The sequence below is a fragment of the Panthera tigris genome, chromosome D1 (genome assembly GCF_018350195.1).
Source record: "Panthera tigris isolate Pti1 chromosome D1, P.tigris_Pti1_mat1.1, whole genome shotgun sequence".
In the NCBI taxonomy this organism is placed as follows: domain Eukaryota; kingdom Metazoa; phylum Chordata; class Mammalia; order Carnivora; family Felidae; genus Panthera; species Panthera tigris.
This window is the reverse complement of record NC_056669.1, coordinates 18,069,564-18,087,500: the sequence shown is the minus strand read 5'-3', so window position 1 is coordinate 18,087,500 and position 17,937 is coordinate 18,069,564. Positions and strand designations below refer to the sequence as shown.

The following is a 17,937-nucleotide window of genomic DNA, read 5'->3' as shown; positions in this document are numbered from 1 at the left end:
AAATCGTGTAGTATTTGTTTCCGTCTGACTTATTTCATTTAGCATCATAGCCTCTAGGCCTATCTGTGTTCTCACAAATGGCAAGACCTCATCATTTTTATGGCTGAGTAATATTCCATCACTCACACACACACACACACACACACACACACACACACACACACACACACACACACAATCTTCTTTATCTATTTATCCATTGGTGGACACTGGGTTACTTCCATATCTTAGCTGTTGGGAATAATGCTGCAATAAACATAGAGGGTGTGTATATCTTTTTGAACTGGAGTTTTCACTTTTGTTGGGTAAATATGGACAGAAGTGGAATTATTGCACCATACGGTATTTAGATAGGCAACAGACACATGAAAAGATGCTCAATCATCACTGATCACCAGGGAAATGCGAAAGCAGAACCACAATGAGGTACCAACTCACACCTGTCAGGATGGCTAGAAACAAAAAAAGGTAAGAATAAGTGGTGGTGAGGATATGGAGAAATTGGAACCCTCACGCACTGTTGGCGGGAACGTAACCGGTGTAGCCATCAGGAAAACAGTATGGCAGTTCCTCAAAAAACTAAAAATGGAAGTATCCATCAGCCTTCTTAATGCCTAGAAGGGAATGAAGTATGAGAACCTGATCAATTACTCAGTAATTACCAACACAAACAAACCCTACACTGGTCAGTTCAGCCATGTATAGTAACTAACCTAGTTCTATTCATCCCTTGGAAATAAATAAGATGGCATTACAGGAGTCACTATTACAGGCCATTAGAGGCTGGGTAGCAGATAAGTATCGCCTGTTCTTTTTAACACATGGGAAGCATCAATAGGACTTCTAAAAATAATACCTTCTCTTTACGAAACGTGTATTGTGAGGCGGTTGCTATGTGGTTATCATCTCCCGAGGCAGGTATTATGAGCGTCCACTTACAGATGAGGTGTCTGAGGCTCAGAGAGGTTAAGTTACCTGCACAGGATCACACAGCCGGTAGCTGGTCAAACTAGAGTGCTAAATCACATCTGCCTAATGTCAAGGCCCATGCTTTTCCAGCTCATGGTGGTAGCTTTCAAAAAGCTAATCTGAGTACCCGCTGCATCACTGTGGCAGAATTCAGAGAGCTGGGCCATGATGGTTATCCCAGAGGAATTCAGAGAAGGAATATATAAGTATTAAAGTCCAGGCGGCATGTGTATGTGGGGGAAAGGGATGTGAGAAACATGGAGGGAACTCATTCCCTCTGTACAAAGCCCCTCCCTCTCTGTTCCAAGGCTTCAACTGCAACTAGGCAGGAAGAATGGACTTACAAATAGTTTCTTTACTCTTGATAGGGGCCTGTCCTTTCTAGAAAGCCAAAGCACTAACGAGAGGCTTCCAGAATATTCTCCCACTGATTCTTGCAATGGCTCTGCTCCTATTTTCTTGAATGTTATTCAGCCATCATCACTCATACAGATATAATTTTTTTAATTTTTCCTTGCAAACTTACAAACTGTGTGAGTCCTGTTAATTCCAGGTTCAAAGAACTCTCTGACTGAGGCATGTTCCCAGAGCTCATCACATTCAGTTTCGGGCCCCCCGAAGAAAAGAAAGCTCTTTGAAAGCTGCAAGTATCACAGTGTTATATATAAAACAAATACAATGCCTTAAAAACACACAGTACTTTTCAAATGACAATGCAGTTTTGACTTATCCTCACAACAAACTTGTGAGGTTTTATCATCCCCATTTTTTTTTTTTTTACAAAGGAGAAAACGGGCTCAGAGAGACAGCGTGACTCCCCCCCAACGCCACACAGCGTATAAAGCAGAGTGGGGCATAGACCTGGGTCTCCTGACTTCACAGGCCTGTGCTTTTTCTCCACGAGATAAATCGTCACACTCATTATTATCAGTCCTGAAAAGAGGCAGTGGCAGTACATAGCGTGGGTGATGCGTTCTTAAAAATCTCCAAGCCAAGCAACTCCACCTCGTTCTGGTGACTGTCCTGGGAACTCATATTCCAAATGACTGGCCTCCTTCCATCTGCTAAGTCACGGCTATGACTTGCTACTTAACTTTGTCCTCCTTTGCTGACGTGGCTGCCCAATGTGGGGGGCACCCCTGGCGGGGGTGCATGAGGCAGCCCCTGGTTTGCCTCTTCCCTCTACTTCCCTCCACTTCCCAGCTCCCCAGATGGAACCCGATTGTACTTCCATCTCCCTTTACTCTGCTGCCAACTTCCCCGGGCTCCCCCAGATGCCTCCTTACTTTAAGCAAATGCTTCTGCATTGCTCTGGGAATAGTCTAATCCTTTTCTCCCTTTTTACATGTTAATGCCGTGATTTACAGCAGCAGTGCTGGATAGGAAAAAAATAAATAAGCAAACAAAGAAATTCTTTCTGTTCTACATTTTGCCCGGTAGTCACTGGGAGGGGGCATGAGAGGGACTGGGGTGCTGGTCGTGTTCTAATGCTGGATCTGGGTGCTGCTTACACAGGTGCAATCACCTGAAAAACATTCACTAATCTGTGCACCTATGATTCGTGTGGTCTTCCGTATGTATGCTAGGACTCCATTAAAAATCCCAACCACAGGGGGCGCCTGGGTGGCTCTGTCAGTTAAGCATCCAACTTTGGTTTTGGTCAAGATCTCGCGGTTCGAGAGTTCGAGCCCTGCATCAGGCCCTGCGCTGACAGCTCAGAGCCTGGAGCCTGTTTCGGATTCTGAGTCTCTGTCTCTCTGTCTGTCCCTCCCCCACTGTGCTCTCTCTTTAAATAAAGAATTAAGCATTGAAAAAAAAAATTCCAACAACAGAGTAGGCAGTTGGGTGGGGGTGGTGAACTGGGAAACGCTGAATGGCTTTCTGGCAAGCCTGTGTTGAGGGAGTCCCTATACCAGAAAAGAAGCCACACTCGATTCCTCCAAAATGTCTCGACTCTGAGAGCAAAGGCCTCCGCACGCTTCAGGGATAGCAATTCCACAGCAGCCCCGAGAAAGGGCTCTTCATAAGAACCTACATACAGCTGGAAAAGAATACAGATCACAGAGTCCCAGCCTGTCTCTGTGAGCAGGCATCTCCTCAACCGTGCAGGACATTTCAGGAAAGCAGGTCCCTAAATCCAGGAGGGACACTGCATGATCCCCTAGATCACCCATCACATATGTTGGCTGAGAAGGTCGTAACTTCTCCAGAGCCTTTTTCACTTTAAGATTTAAGAGTCAAACCTGTAGATGTCGTGTTCTGCTCCCCAACCTAGCAGGGATCTTAAAATTCATTGACATCGGCCTTAAATCCTCTCAATAAGTAACTTTCAAGGATGGATGTAAATAGATAAATGAACAGTAATTAGCTAACATGCCCATCCTGGAGCAGGCAGTAAGTCTGAAGTGACTCACTGTTTCCTGGACTTGCCATGTCCTTTCAAACCTCCAGAGACGTGGATATGCTGTTTCTTAGGCAGAACGCTCTTCCTTTTTTAATCTAGAAAAAACCCTTAACCCCCTTTAAGGCATAGCCTAAAGGCCTCTTCTTCGGTGAAGCATGTCCTGCCTGTCCCACATTAAGCAAGTGGCCCCTGTTGCAGGATCTAGAGTGCTTTGTCTACACATCTACTAGAAGTTACCCCTTTGCACTGCAGTAGGTACTTTGAGTTTTCCCAAGGCAGGCTTGGTTTCTTATTCTCATTTTCCTCCCTAATGCCTGGCCCGGTCCCTGTTACACAAGAGGTGGTCAAAAGCACGTCTGCATGAAGGGGCCACCGAGCTAAGTGATCTCGACATCCACGCATTTATGAAATAAAATAAACCTCTTCTCTGAATGACTGTTTATGACAGCTCTGTTTGTAACAGTCAGAAAGGGGAAACAACCAAAATGTCCCTCAGTAGGTGGATGGTTAAGCAAACCGTGGTACATCGACACCGAGAAATACGATTCAGCAATAAAAAAGAACGAACTACTGATTCATGCAACTTGGATGGTCTCAAGGGCATCACACTGAGTGAAAAAGGTCATACACTGCATGATTCCATTTATGTAACACTCTCAAAATTATAAAACTGTAGAAATGGAGAACAGATTAGGGGTTGTGAAGGGTTAGAGGTGGTGGGAGGGAGGGTGGCGGGTGAGACAAAATGGCGGCATGAGGGAGACCTTTGGGTGATGAGATGGGGTCGTTTTGGTTACAGTGGCATTTACATATATCTACACAGGTTTGATAGACTGGATATTTTGATATCCTGGTTTTGATAATCACACCGCAATTATGTCAGATGTAACTAAATGGAGGAAACTCAGTTGAAGGTACATGGTACCTCTCGGTACCTCTCTGTACTATCTTTGCAACTCCTGTGAATCTATAATCATTTCAAAGTAAAGTTAGAACATTTTTTAAAAAACCAGTTCTCTGAGGTTCCTTCTACGGAGTGTCCATCCTTCACCACAACCTTGCATATTTCTTAGTATTTTACGGTTTCAAAATGCCTCCGTGTAGATTAAATCATGCAACCCTCTGACATATCTGTTCTTATCCCCATTTTACAGATAAGGAAACCAAGGCTCCATGCTTGTTGAAGAGCACACAGTGTGTGGCAAAGCTAGTTCTCCAACCTGAGTCAATAAAATTTCTATAGACCTGTTTTTCTCATCTGCAAAATAAGGGGATTCGGCAAAGGCAGCCTCTGTAGGTGCATCCGGTTCTAACCTCGTACGATGTGTACTTTTGTGGCCCGGCTGTCCTACCTTTGAGCATTAAGGGTCTGACAATCCATGGTTGGACTGCAGGCCAGTAACTGGACCTACAGAGAAGACACATCCACCAGAGGACTCGATGCTAGGTAGCTGGTGGCATTTGGATGGAGGCAGTAGACTCCCCCAATTCCCACCCTCCCAAGGCTAAGAGTTGTTGAGATGAGAATCCCAGTAGCTCCTGGACTTCCATGTTTCTAGAATGCCCTGCCTCTCTGGTTGGCTTCTGTTCCTCTGCTTTAATTTCCCCCATTCCCCATCTCCTGGGCTTCATTCCGTCACACCCCGCTGACTCTAATTATTGATACTCTGTGCCAAGGAGGTGAGCTGTGAAAATGTCTTACCAGATTAGTGAAGATGTATGTGTAATAGGCCGACACCATCCCGAGTTCAGCTGCCTGCAAAGGGAAGAGAAGGAGATTAGAGAGAAAACAAAAACCCACTAGAAGTGAATGAGCAGTAAGGGCTCCAAGTGTCCGTCATTTGTCTGACCCCCTTCCCTTCGGTTCTTACATTGCCCTTGACTTGGAGGATGACTTGGTGGAGGGTCTCTCCCCTGCCACCCTGCTCTCCACCCCTGCAGTGACACTCACAGCAGCTGATGTTCTCATGCACAACACATTCCCACGGATATAACCAGATATTATGGAAACCAAAATGACTTTAAGGGAAATGAAGCAAATAATAAAACAGACTAAAATAATTATCTCCCAAACTATTAGCAATAACAATGGCTAGTACGTACCCACTCCTTAGTATGGGCCAAGCACTAGAAAGCATTTCGCTTGGGTTAAGTCGATGAGGTAGGCACTATGACTCCTCCCCCACGCCCCATGTTGACAGCCAGGGACATCAAAACACCAAAGGGCTATGGAACTGGTACAAGATCATACATCTCATAAGTGGAAAAAGATGAAATTAAAGCCAGGCAGCCTAATTTCAGTCCTTTTAACCAAACTATACTCTCCCCCAGAGGACCGTGATATTGATGGAGGTACTGACAACTCTCAGGGGCCGAGGCAGAGTCAGGAGAGTCTGTGGGTTGTAGGCAATTCCCAAATTAACTCAACCCGACAAATGCGAGCGAGCCAGGCTCCTAAGAGTCTTTGAATCTGCAGTAATGTAGGAAACAAGTGAATCATTTGCAAACTTTGGTCCTTTATTAGTAGTAAGGAACAAGCTGCTTGTGACATGCCTCACCCTTGATCAGAGCACACCCGCGTGTTATCGTCCCAGAGTTGGGAGGCTGCGACTCCAGAACAGCCTCCCTCTTGTCTGATCTTTGTAGCCATCACAGGTCCCCCACACCAACCTCCCCCGTCAGTGTGCCCGGCTTTGAGCATGACAGGTGCCACAGAAGCCGACAAGTAGATCAGGTAAATAATGAGCCCGGCTCTCCCCAGGGTCCTCATGCCTTCTGACAGTCAGATTTTCATCATGTATCTTGCAGCCCCAGGGCTACTGGGAAACCGCTTCTGTCGTGACTATGGAGGTGCGTGAGGGGAAAACAAGGGCCAGGGTGATTACATTTTCCTGTTACAAAGTGTTTTTCTCTTGAGGAACTCTGGTAACTTTGTGAACGTTCTTATAGGAGCCCCCACAGACTCCTCTAAGAGCAGGCTGGAGTCCTTCTATTGCCACGATTCCACTGGAGACCGAAGTACAGAAGGGCTCTACACCAGGGCAAGACGGTGCTGGGGTCGGTCACATGGGGCTCGAGGCCTTGCTTCCTCCTCAACTGCCAAGAGGCTGGTATGGCCTGATGCCCATCCCCGCCCCCCAACAGTCCATATAAAACTGCCGTTGCCGGTTCATCACTGCCTAGATGGGTGGGAGCCCCCTGGTTGCCGGGATGGGCAGGGGCCAGGGGACGGGGAGGGGGCACTGTCAGATAGTTAAAACCCATTTGTGAAGTCTGCTACCCAAAGATAAAAGACAAGAGATCCTTGGTTTTTAAGACCGGAATTCTGGGTAAACACGAAGTTTGTTGCCGGAACAGCTGCTCAATAAAGTAGGGGATTACTCTGCAAATCCTTCTGAAATCGAGAGACAGCAAGCAGAGTGTTGCCAAGCTCCAGGGCCAGGCTTGCGTGTGCACACCGAGCCTTCCGGAAGCTCCCTGTGCTCTCTGCTCACACTGCTTCCCACACTGAATCCATCCTTCGTGGAGCCCCACCCCCCAGCCCCCAGGGCTGTGCTGTAACCCTGGAGAGGAGCTGCCTGCAGCCCCAGCCCAGACCCGATGCAGGGCATCCCTGCTGGGGGCACTAGGAAGTCAAACGGAAACAAAGGGAACTGGTTTCCGAAGCCTCGCTCGTCATTGACGGGCTTGGTTCTAAGGTCACAGGGGCTGAGGGCAACAAGTGGTCCCAGGAAAGCCTGCCACTGGTCACCCAGCAGAACCCTTTGCCAATAATCGTCATTACGGGGAGAGTTTTCTTCAAAAGCACAGCCATTGACAAAAAAGTGTCGTGAATGAAAATACCCAGTATTGGCAAGGGTGCCATAAGATACCTATACACTTATGGGAGTATAAATTGTTATGGCCTTTTTAAAAGGCAATCTGGCAAATCATATCAAAACCCTTAAAAGCATGCATATCTTTAACTCGGTAATTTCACTTCTGGAAATTTATGCTAAGAAAATATTCGTGAACGTGCATAAAGATTTATGTACAAAGATGCGCATCCCACGTTGTTTATTACAGCAAAAGACTGAAAACAACCTGTACCTCCAACAATAAAGGGATGGTTAAATAAATTATGGTATGCCCACATGATAAGAAATGATGCGCCATTAAAATATTTGCAGACAAATACGTAACGACACAAAGCAAAACGCATGGCACATCGTTGAGTGGGAAAAAAAGCAGGTTACAGAAGTACATGGGCCGTGCGACGATCATTTTGAAAACAAACAAATGTGTCTACAAAGGTAGATAGGCTAGACCACAAAATTTCACAGTGGCTGTCTCTGGGTGACGGAATGTCTTACTTTTCCATGTGTCCCTGTAAGATTTTTCTATCAGACCTCAAAGTCAAGGCTTCAAGAAAGAAAGAAGCAGCTATGATGATTTCTATTTGCTTCTATGTGCTTTTCTGTACTTTCTAAAATTTCTTCTTTTTTTTTAAAGTTGAACTGAATAGAGGTAAGAACGGTTATATGGTTTTTAAAAAATTTTTTTTAACGTTTATTTATTTTTGAGACAGAGAGAGACAGAGCATGAACAGGGGAGGGGCAGAGAGAGAGGGAGACACAGAATCGGAAGCAGGTTCCAGGCTCTGAGCTGTCAGCACAGAGCCCGATGCGGGGCTCGAACTCACGGACCGTGAGATCATGACCTGAGCCGAAGTCGGGTGCTTAACCGACCGAGCCACCCAGGCGCCCCTGTACTTTCTAAAATTTCAACGATAGACATATTATTAGAAAATAAAAGAGCCCGATCACGCATGCTGGGAGCCATAAAGCATTCCGGAGGTTATTACACTATCATTATAAGGGATGCCCCCAAAAGGCTTCAGCCTGGAGGCTGTCCAGGGATGGGCTCTGGCTACTGCAGCAGGGACTGTGCATTGTCCTGACTGCTCTCTGCAAGGAAGGTGACAATTACCTTACTCCCTGCCCCCAGCTTCCCCTAAAACCTAGAGGATTTTTTCCATCATTGATAACTTCATTGATCATAGGCCCAGACATAAGAAAAGAAATACAGAAAAAAATTCTGTTTGAGTGTGTGTGTGTGTGTGTGTGTGCATGTGTGTGTGTGTGTATGTATGTGTGAGAGTTGGAGTATATGCTCCCAGACAGACGTGGGTTTGGAGCTGTGCAAAATTACTATAGCAACGGGCTGAAGGGACAGCCCTCAGTACTCAGAGAACTCATTCAAATCTCTTATTAACTCTGAGACCAAAACTAGCTGAGGAGGGGTGGGTAGGAGAGGGAGAGGGGGAAGGGGAGGAAGAGACAATCAGCTGAGTGTCTGGCGGGCTCCTCACAGCTTGGCAGAGGTTAACAAGGAGCCTCACTCCCCCAGTGGAAGATGGCAGGTTGAGTTTAAATGTGCAATTAGAGGGGCCCTGGAAGAGGCCAGTGTGCCTGGGGGAGCTGCTGGGAGCCACAGGGGAGCCCGCAGCAGGGTCTGTCTGTCTGGGGTTACATGGCTAGCCCAGCCACCAGCCCAGGAACTGGTGGCAGGGGACTCTGAGGCTGCCCAGATGTTTCCAGCTGTTCCCCTGGCACCTGACTTCTCTCTTGGTCTTCCTCTGTCTCTCTCTCGTTCTCAGATGGGCCTCACTCACAGAGCTCCAGGTTCTCTTACTGTGAGTTCTGATCCAGGGACCGCCACCCTGCCCCTTGTATTCTGAGGAGGGGTAGGTAGAAGAAACTGCCGATTAGCTGTCAGAGACAATGGGTACCGGCCCGGCTCTGCTCCTCACTGGTGGAGCCTCGGACAAAGCCGTTCCTCTCCCAGAGTCTCAGTGTCTTCATCTGTCGAGGGAAGACAGGATACCGGCCCCACACAGTCATCGAGAGGATTATGCTGGGATATTACACAGCAGCAGTCTGCAAACTAGTACACCGTACGGGGATCACAGAGGACGGTACACACTCACGGGACTGCCCAGCTTGTCAAAATATGGAAGTACTTTTGAACCACTTGGCACACAGCCTCTGCCCCAAGTGCCCTGCCCCCACTGCCCCAGCCCCTCCTGGGAACCCACCGACCCTGGCAGGGTCTTAGCTGGGGGCTGCCCGCCCGGCTGCACCAGGAGTTAATATTTTTATAACATCATCCTCATTCCGCTTTTTCTTTCAGCTTGCAGGAGCCATCCATTGCAAGTGAAGCACAGAGAAGTCTGCCAGGGTTCGGAGGCCATGACCCAGGGAGAACACCCAAGGCAAAGAGGGAGCAGGGCACCAGCTCAGGAGGAGAGAGGGAGGAGGGAGAAGGATGCTCCCCGCCCACAGCACCCGGCCCGGCTCCCACCTTCAGGAGGATGGTGTGGGACATGGAGGCGTTGGCATGGATGATGATGGTGGCTGTCTTGTCGTCCCGGATCTCCTTGAGGAGCGGGGTGGGGTCCCGGGTGTCATCCAGCATCCGGACGGAGAGTGTGTCCTTGGAGATAAGAAATTGCCGCAGCAGCCTCTCCAGGTTTAAAAGGCCTGGAGGGGAGAGAGGATGAAGCCCCTGAGGGTCCGCCGTGCTGCCTGGGGAGACACTGGAGCAAAAGCGAGACAAGCAAAGACCGGGGCTGGAGGCGGGGTCGTGGGTCCGGCCCTACTGCCGGTGCTGAGCAGGCGTCTCAACCTCTGTGGGCTTCGACAGTCCCTTCTAAAGTAAAAAGGATGCTCCCGAGCCCCTATGGCCTCCCCCAAAGCCCTCAGCAAGGCTCTTCTAAAGAGAGACGGAGGTCCCTCGAGTGGGTTGAGGGCCCACTCTCCTTCCCACAGCGCTCGGGAGCGGCCGAGACCAGGGTTCAGAGACCAGCGGGCTTGGGGTCTCCCCCTAACTTGGCCACCCACTCATGAAGTGACCTTTTCACGTGGCCGGGGCTCTTGGCCTCAGTTTCCTCATCTGAAAAACGAAAGTAACAGCAGCCGGCTCCCAGGACGGTGGCGAGGACTAACTGAGATAATCTGTAAAGTGCTCAGGCCCACGCCTCACCCGTCACGAACGCCCATGGATGTTCACAGATGTTCCATCTAGCCCTACAAGAGCCCAGCCTTTGTTTTCATGTAGATGTGGGGGAGGCGTTTCCTCAAGATCATAAGGCCCAGTTAACAGGCCTAACAAAACCCTTTGAATTCCTCAGAGCAGGGTGGCTGCATTAAGACCAGGTATCATTATGATGGTAAGAGGACAGGCTTTGAACTGCACTCCAGCAGGCAATAACGTGGGCCCAGAACAAAGCGAAAATATGGGATTGTGAGCGAAGGACTCTCCCCACCACCACCTCCCCCCCTCCCCCCAGCTGTCTGCTGTCTAGGAGCAGGGGTGGGAGGAGGGTTTCTGGAATGTTATCACTGCGACACAAGGGTCTCAATTCAGCTTTGCCTCTGAAAAGGCAGGCCAGGAAGGTGTGTGTGAGGGGTGGAGGGTGGGGTCTCCCGGGAAGACAGTGGTCTCAACTCCAACGGAAAGAGAAGCAAAGGCATTCGTTCCCAAAAGCAACGACAAGAGTAACAGTTATTGGATCCTGATTCTGTTTCTATTCTGTTCCAGAAAATGGGCTAAATATTCTACGTGGCTTTTCTAAGTCCTCACCACAATCCTACGATGCATTTTAATCCCACACACAGAGGGAAACATGAGGCTTTTGGACCCGGCTCCATACCCTGGATGGCAAGGAAGGACTGGCTTTCTAACCAAAGGCCCCTGGGCTCCGCTCTCTGCCCCAGCTACAGGATGTTCATTGCAGGCCTGTCTTGAACGTGACCCCAGACTCCCCTGGTGCAGATTCCTCACCCTCCCGACCCTCAAAGATCAAAAGGTGAGAGAGAGACCGGGAGGGGGGCGCAGGGAGGGCTCTGAAGGGCATCTCTTCGACCTCCCTTGATTTGTAGAGATGACGAACTTGCCTAGTCACACAGGGACGCAGCTGGGACCAGAGTCCCCACTTTGTCATCTGCAGCCAGCCCTCTTCCCATGAGACCGGGTGCCTCTCAGGACACACGCATAAGCAGCAGCACACACAGAACCTAGGAGGGGCTTGGGGGCATGTGTCTTACATCTCTGGACTCGGGGACGAAAGCCCCACGCCGGGCATGTTATCTGACAAGGATGAGGTGGCAGGGTGGAGCCCGAGGGCCCGGCGGTGAAGCCAGGGGCTCTGGGAAGGTAGTGCCAACCCCCATCCTCCCACCATGGGTCCCAACAAGGCGGTCCGGCAAGCCGGCAGCTGCAGCAGGAAGGGAAAACTCTGGGAGGGGCGGGCGGTCATTCAAAAGAGGCTCCATGGGGCACCTGGGTGGCTCAGTCGGTTAAGCGTCCGACTTCAGCTCAGGTCACGATCTCGCGGTCCGCGAGTTCGAGCCCCGCGTCGGGCCCTGGGCTGACGGCTCAGAGCCTGGAGCCTGCTTCCGATTCTGTGTCTCCCTCTCTCTCTGCCCCTCCCCTGTTCATGCTCTGTCTCTCTCTGTCTCAAAAAGAAATAAACGTTAAAAAAAAAAAAAAAAAAGAGGCTCCAGAACCAGTGGGCCTCTCCTTCCTTCCCCCACAGGGTCTCGAAGGAGACTTGTGAACCTCCACTCCCACTGCTGTCTGTGCTTCCTGCAGCCCCTCACCACCACCCCCATCAGGAGGGGCTTGACCCTCACCAGCTGTGTGATCTTGAGAAGTCATCTAACCTCTCTGAGGCTCCGTTCCTCATCTGCAAAATGGGTGTAACAGGGGAGAACTCACTGAGATGCTGGAATGTGTGGTTTCACTGTTCCTTCCGCATTTACTCATCCCCACAACAGCTCAAAGGCAGGTGTGGCTCAGTGAGGCCGAATGAAAAGGGACTAAAGTCCAAGCCTGTTCAACCAACATCTGTGCGTCCCAAGAAGCCAGGCACTGGGCCCATAGGACGTCAGCAGAGAAGAGGTATCATACAGGCCCTGCCCTCCGGGAGCTTAGAGCACAGGGACTTGCAACTAAGTCTATAACAAGGTTCCCACCATACCCATATTTTGTTTGATGGGCTAAATCATCTGGGTTTCCATGGGGCAGCCTCTTTTAGTTCTGTGTGTTAAATGGAGAGAATATTCACCTTCCTGGAGAATATTCACGCCTTCCTCAGAGGTCATGAAAAGCAAAACCCCACCTGCACAAAGGTCGGAGCACCTGACCCCAAAGACCCTATACAAGGGGGGCAGGAGAGGCCACAGCCGGTGCTCCTGGAATGCTGGCCATCTCTTTGGCTCAAGAAAAGATCTGCCTGGGCATGCTATGGGGGAGAGGGCAGCTGGAGGGGTGAGTCAGGGAGTGGAGGCAGAGGGCAAGGCTACTGGTCCTGGAATGTAGCAGGGAGGGTCTGTAGAGTCTCTAGAGTCAGCCTGGGAAAGAGGCCAAATCCCCTGGGATTCCTCGGAGTGGCGGTGCAGTTCAGCGGGACGAGACGGGGAAGCTTGGAGGATGCCACGGGGATTAGGCACAGCATGGAGACGCTTGGCCAGGGCAGCATAGGGGCAGTTCATCCTTTTAAAACTGGCAGGTGCCCTGAGCTTCCAGGGAAGACCTCCTAGACGTGAGATAAACTGGGGACCCTGCTTCAATTAATGCCCAGCGTGCCTCACCCGACTGCCCCTGGGGTGCTTTGCTGCCCTTTCAACAAGGAAGTAGCACCCCCCCCCATCTCCTCCAGCATACTGTGCACATGCTGAGTGAGAAGCAGGGTGGGGACAGGGAGGGGAGAAGGGCAGCGAGTGCTCGGAGGGCTCTGCATCCCACCCAGGATCTCTGATCCGTCACCCCTTTCCCAGGCTGGAAGCAGCAGACAGGGAACAGGGTGGCAGGTGAATTCCAGGTGCTGCTGGGATTGGTTAGTTCTGATGGCTCCCTCCACCCCCACCCCTACCCAGCACCTCAGTGTCCTTACCTGTAAAGTAAGGATAACAACTGCCTTACAGGGTTAGTAAGAGGATGTCAAGTAAAGCAGAGCAGTATCCGTCCCCTAGAAGATGCTTCACAACTCTGGTTTCCATTCGACCCCTCCCCCACCCATTCACATCCTAACTGTCCTTTCATCCCATCTCCTCCTCTTCCCAGATTTATTATCCAATCCGCAAAATACGGCTCTTGGTTAGAAACCACGTAAAATATTTGGTAGTGTATACGCATGCATATAAGTATATACATTATAGTATATGCATAAGCACTCAGTATTTCATGGTGGTGGGTAGGAATCCCACTTCAAACTCTTCTGCACACACCCAGTGTGAGGCAGGGGGCACAGTCCTGGCTGGTGGGCTCAACTAGAGACTCCCAAGGAAGACTCCCAGGGAAGACTCCCTGGGAGACTGTGGCGGGGGAGGGGGGGTGCAGAGAGAGACCCTACATCTCAACAGAGCAGGGGAGCAGCGGTGCCAAGTGGGGAACAGACACCATGCCACTTGAGGAGCAGCTGAAGGAAGGGGGTGCCTGGCTCAAGAAGAGACAGACTTGCTCTTGACAGCCTGAAGGACGACACCCTAGAACAGGGTGGATGGAGGTCACAGGGAGACAGATTTAGCTTAACCTAAGGAAGAACCTCTGTCTGAGCTGTCTCAAGATGCAGTGGGTTGGGGCGCCTGGTTGGCTCAGTCGGTTAAGCGTCCGACTTCGGCTCAGGTCATGATCTCGCGGTCTGTGAGTTCGAGCCCCGCGTCGGGCTCTGTGCTGACAGCTCGGAGCCTGGAGCCTGCTTCGGATTCTGTGTCTTCCTCTCTCTCTGACCCTCCCCTGTTCATGCTCTGTCTCTCTCTGTCTCAAAAATAAATAAACTTAAAAAAAAATAGCATTTAAAAAAAAAAAAAAGATGCAGTGGGCTGCATCATAAGGTAGTGAGTTCCCGTCACTGGAGGTAATCAAGGAAAGCCTGAAGCCCCTCTTGATGACTGTCAGAGAGTGAATTAACCCAGGGAATGGTAAGTTGCTCTAGAAGAACACTGATGTTTTTCCAGTCTAGGGATTCTTCAGTTCTATGAATCAGAAAGGGATCCCTTTTTCTTTTTTATTCCGGGCAGTGGAAGGAATTTGCAGAAGGGAAAGTGTGGTTTAGTTACATTAGGAACATTAGGAGTTTTTCAGCGCAGTGTGGCATTTTCCAATCGTCATTCTCTTCCCCTCGATCTGTTTAATGGCACTAAGGGATTCGCCGAAGGCTGCTGCTGCCACCAGAGGGGTTAAGAGCTGTTCTCTTCCCAGCTTCCCCTCCACCTCCACCCCAGCCCTCTTCTCCTGCGGGGCCCTTGGCCCAGCAGCAGGTCTGCCTGCCAAGTCCAGGGCTGAGAGGGACCTGGGGAACCCATTAGTCTCGCTCAGGATGCAACGGGATGGATCGATGAGAGCCTCAGCAGGCCGGCTGTTCTGGGAAGAAGGAGGGAGGCTGGCTTCTGCAACCGGAAGGCAGGGGGCCAGGCAGGGCGGGAGGAGGAGAGAAGCGCTGTGAAAGGCACAGCCGGGGTTGGACAGGGCCGTAGGACAAGGACACAAATACCTAAGTGATGGGTCTACAGGGGCACAGAGGACCCTTGTATCAAAAAAAAAAAAAAAAAAAAAAAAAAAAAGAATAAACACCCATTTCGACTGGCATCCCTCTCTCTCCACAGGCTGATTCCCTTGGCTACGGGCTTTGGTTCTAGAAAAATGCTAATACTCCCAGAACAGACAGCACTTTGACATCTTGTGGGAGGCAGCTGATGTAATAGTGACCCCAGAGGTCTGTAGCAAGGATTTAGGGAGATAACATGGTTCACCATTGCACCCACTGCCCTGAACCTGGAAAGGCTCCATTTCCCTTCTCCCCGTGCCGGCCGCACAGGCCTCAGGGTGTGTCATTTTCAGTTTTCAGACCTTTCCTCGGCAGCAGATCCTGACGGAGGGATGGGAATGAGAGTCTACGGTGTTGCCAGTAGGGAAAAGGCACAGAACAAGTTCAAGGGCCTGAATGATGCATTTCACCTGCTTCTTGGTTTTTGTCTCATCCCACAGCTGGGCTTGGCCCTGAGGCCAGGCAGGGAAGACCAGGCTACAGGAGCCAGAGGAGGAAAGAGACAGGGCCTGGGGGACGAGGTGAGGCTTCCTGCTCACAGGAGGGCTGTCCTCTGCCTTGCCTGGCCCTGTGGGCCATCTTCTCTGATGGTGAGGGTGGGTGTGGGAAGAGCCTGTCCTCTGCACTCCTGCTGTCTCCTGGAAGGAGGAAAGAAAAGGTCTCTCTCTTCTGCCTTTTCCACAGTATCTGGAGAAGCAGGGGGAGGAGGTAATAAGAACCATGTGTGTTAAAACACTTAATCTCTCTTTTCCTCATGCATCTAATAGGAATGTTTATGGAGTTCACCTTCTGTGGTTATCACGAAGTTTGTTTATTTATTTATTTTTAACGTTTATTTATTTTTGAGAGAGAGTGAGAGAGAGTGTGTGAGCAGGGGAGGGGCAGAGAGAGAGGGCGACACAGAATCCAAAGCAGGCTCCAGGCTCTGAGCTGTCAGCACGCAGCCTGATGCGGGACTCAAACCCACGAACCGTGAGATCGTGACCCGAGCCGAAGTTGAATGTTTAACCCACGGAGCCACCCAGGCGCCCCCATTATTGTGAGATTTAAATGGGATACTTTAAAAAGCCTTAGCAGGGTTTTGGGCACATAGTGAGTGCTCAACAAATGGTTAATTTTTTCTCATATGAGGATAAGGCCTCCCACAGTGAGTGCCTCCTGGGGCTGGCATGGAGAGGTCCACTAGTGCCCCAGTATTTTCACAAGGGGCCCTGGGTCTCCTCCACCCCTTGCCGCCATGACCTCAATTACAGGATAAAGTAACAGTGAGTAAATGTTTATTATGTTCTGGGCCCCCATACCTTCCACCCGAATGCCCTGAAAAGCAGTATTATTCCCACTTTACATTGGAGGGAACTAAGGCTCAGAGAGGCGCAGTGATGTGCGTGATATCACACAGCTCCTGAGTGGTGGAGCAGCTTGGTTTGACTCCAAAGACGGTTCTCTTTTACTGCACATTCTGCACTTCTCTCCAGCTGTGCCTCCTCCCCGGGATCGGAGTCTGCTCCTCTCCCACCACCTGGACTGAGTTTCGCAAGCACAGGGACAGTAGGAGGACAGAGCTGAACTCTGGTGGCTGTGCTCCAGGTCCTGACTTGGCGTTGTTCACAAGGGCTCCAACGGGGGTGCCCGGGCAGCTCAGTCGGTTAAGCGACCCACTTCGGCTCAGGTCACGACCTCACAGCTCGCGGGTTCAAGCCCCGCGTCGGGCTCTGGGCTGACAGCTCGGAGCCTGGAGCCTGCTTCAGATTCTTTGTCTCCCTCGCTCTCTGCCCCTCCCCCGCACGCACTCAGTCTCTCTCTCTCAAAAACAAACATTAGAAAAATTAAAAAAAAACAAAACGGGCTCCAAGAAGGAAGGGAAGGAAAACTGGAGTGTGCCTCTTGTTTCCTAAGTGTGGCTGCCGTGTCATGCTCGGTGTATGTCATCCTATTGAATGCCCTCGGCCATCCTTCCAGGGACGTGTCGTTGTCCCCACTTTATAGGCAAGACAACAGGAGGCTAGAGAGTTCCTAAGTCACCTTCCCGAGGTCACACAGGAAGTAAACAGGTGGCAGAAGGCATAGCGGCACACGACATGGCCACAGAGAGCGTAAATACTTAGAAAGAACGCCAAGGCGAACGTAAGAAATATACATGTGATTTGAACTTCACACAAAAGTACCAGGAAGATACGTAATGCCTGTGACCAAAGGGAGTCTAAGGCTCTGGGTCCATCCCGAGCGTCTCAAAAGCTTACTGTGTGTCAAGGCTGGGTGATCTCACCAATGGGGCCTCAGGGGCCATGGTGGGAACCCCAACTCTCCTTGGAAGCCCCCAAACAGCCACGTCCCCTACGCTCAATGGTGATGACCAATATGGCATGCCCAGGCCCCTTGCCTCTCCCCCAGCCTCATTACAACTAAGCACTTGTGGGTGTTCTTTCTCCCCCGATTCAAGAAAAAAAAATTGTAAAACACAATACAACTCTACTTGGTCCAAAACCCGCTTATTAAAAATCTACTTTTGGAGAGAAGGAGAGTGAGTGGTACGATTCCCCATGGAGTGATCTCTGTTATGCCTAATTCTGATGGCTGGAAAATAGAATTAGATGCCTGTTCCTAATTCAAATTGCAGTGTCTCCTGGACCTGCATTAATAAGGAAGGATGGCAGAGTTTCTCCTCCGAAGCTCTGAGCTACATTTCCCTTCAGTCCCTGATTTCTTCACCCTTTGATTAGATTTTAATCCTCCTTGCCCTTGAACTTCTCCTGCGCTGCCCGCCCTTCCCTGGGCCCTGGCGGGGGGGACCGGAGTCACTCAGCAAGCCTCAATGGATGAGTTCTTCAAGCAGAGGCAGCACTGTGTGGTCGATGAGTCCCTCCTGGGCTGTGGCCCGGCCTCTCTGGGACTTGGGCAGGCTCATCCTTTTCAGGACAGGGTCTGGGCACGGCCATCCTGCATCCCGCTCAAGGGAGCGAGGGGACACGCTGCT

The 17,937-nt window shown here is 50.4% G+C and overlaps 1 protein-coding gene across 3 annotated transcripts in view; it reads right to left on the bottom strand.

Annotated features, from left to right (window-relative positions):
* GRIK4 (glutamate ionotropic receptor kainate type subunit 4) overlaps nt 1-17,937 on the bottom strand; it is a 352,218-nt gene that overhangs the window by 140,144 nt on the left and 194,137 nt on the right. For all 3 annotated transcript variants that reach the window (XM_042957687.1, XM_042957686.1, XM_007072913.2), the window contains 2 exons: nt 9,716-9,894; nt 5,076-5,129 (listed from right to left, as the gene is read on the bottom strand). In XM_042957687.1, the coding sequence (XP_042813621.1) occupies nt 5,076-5,129; nt 9,716-9,894 (233 nt within the window). The remainder of the gene's footprint in view (nt 1-5,075; nt 5,130-9,715; nt 9,895-17,937) is intronic.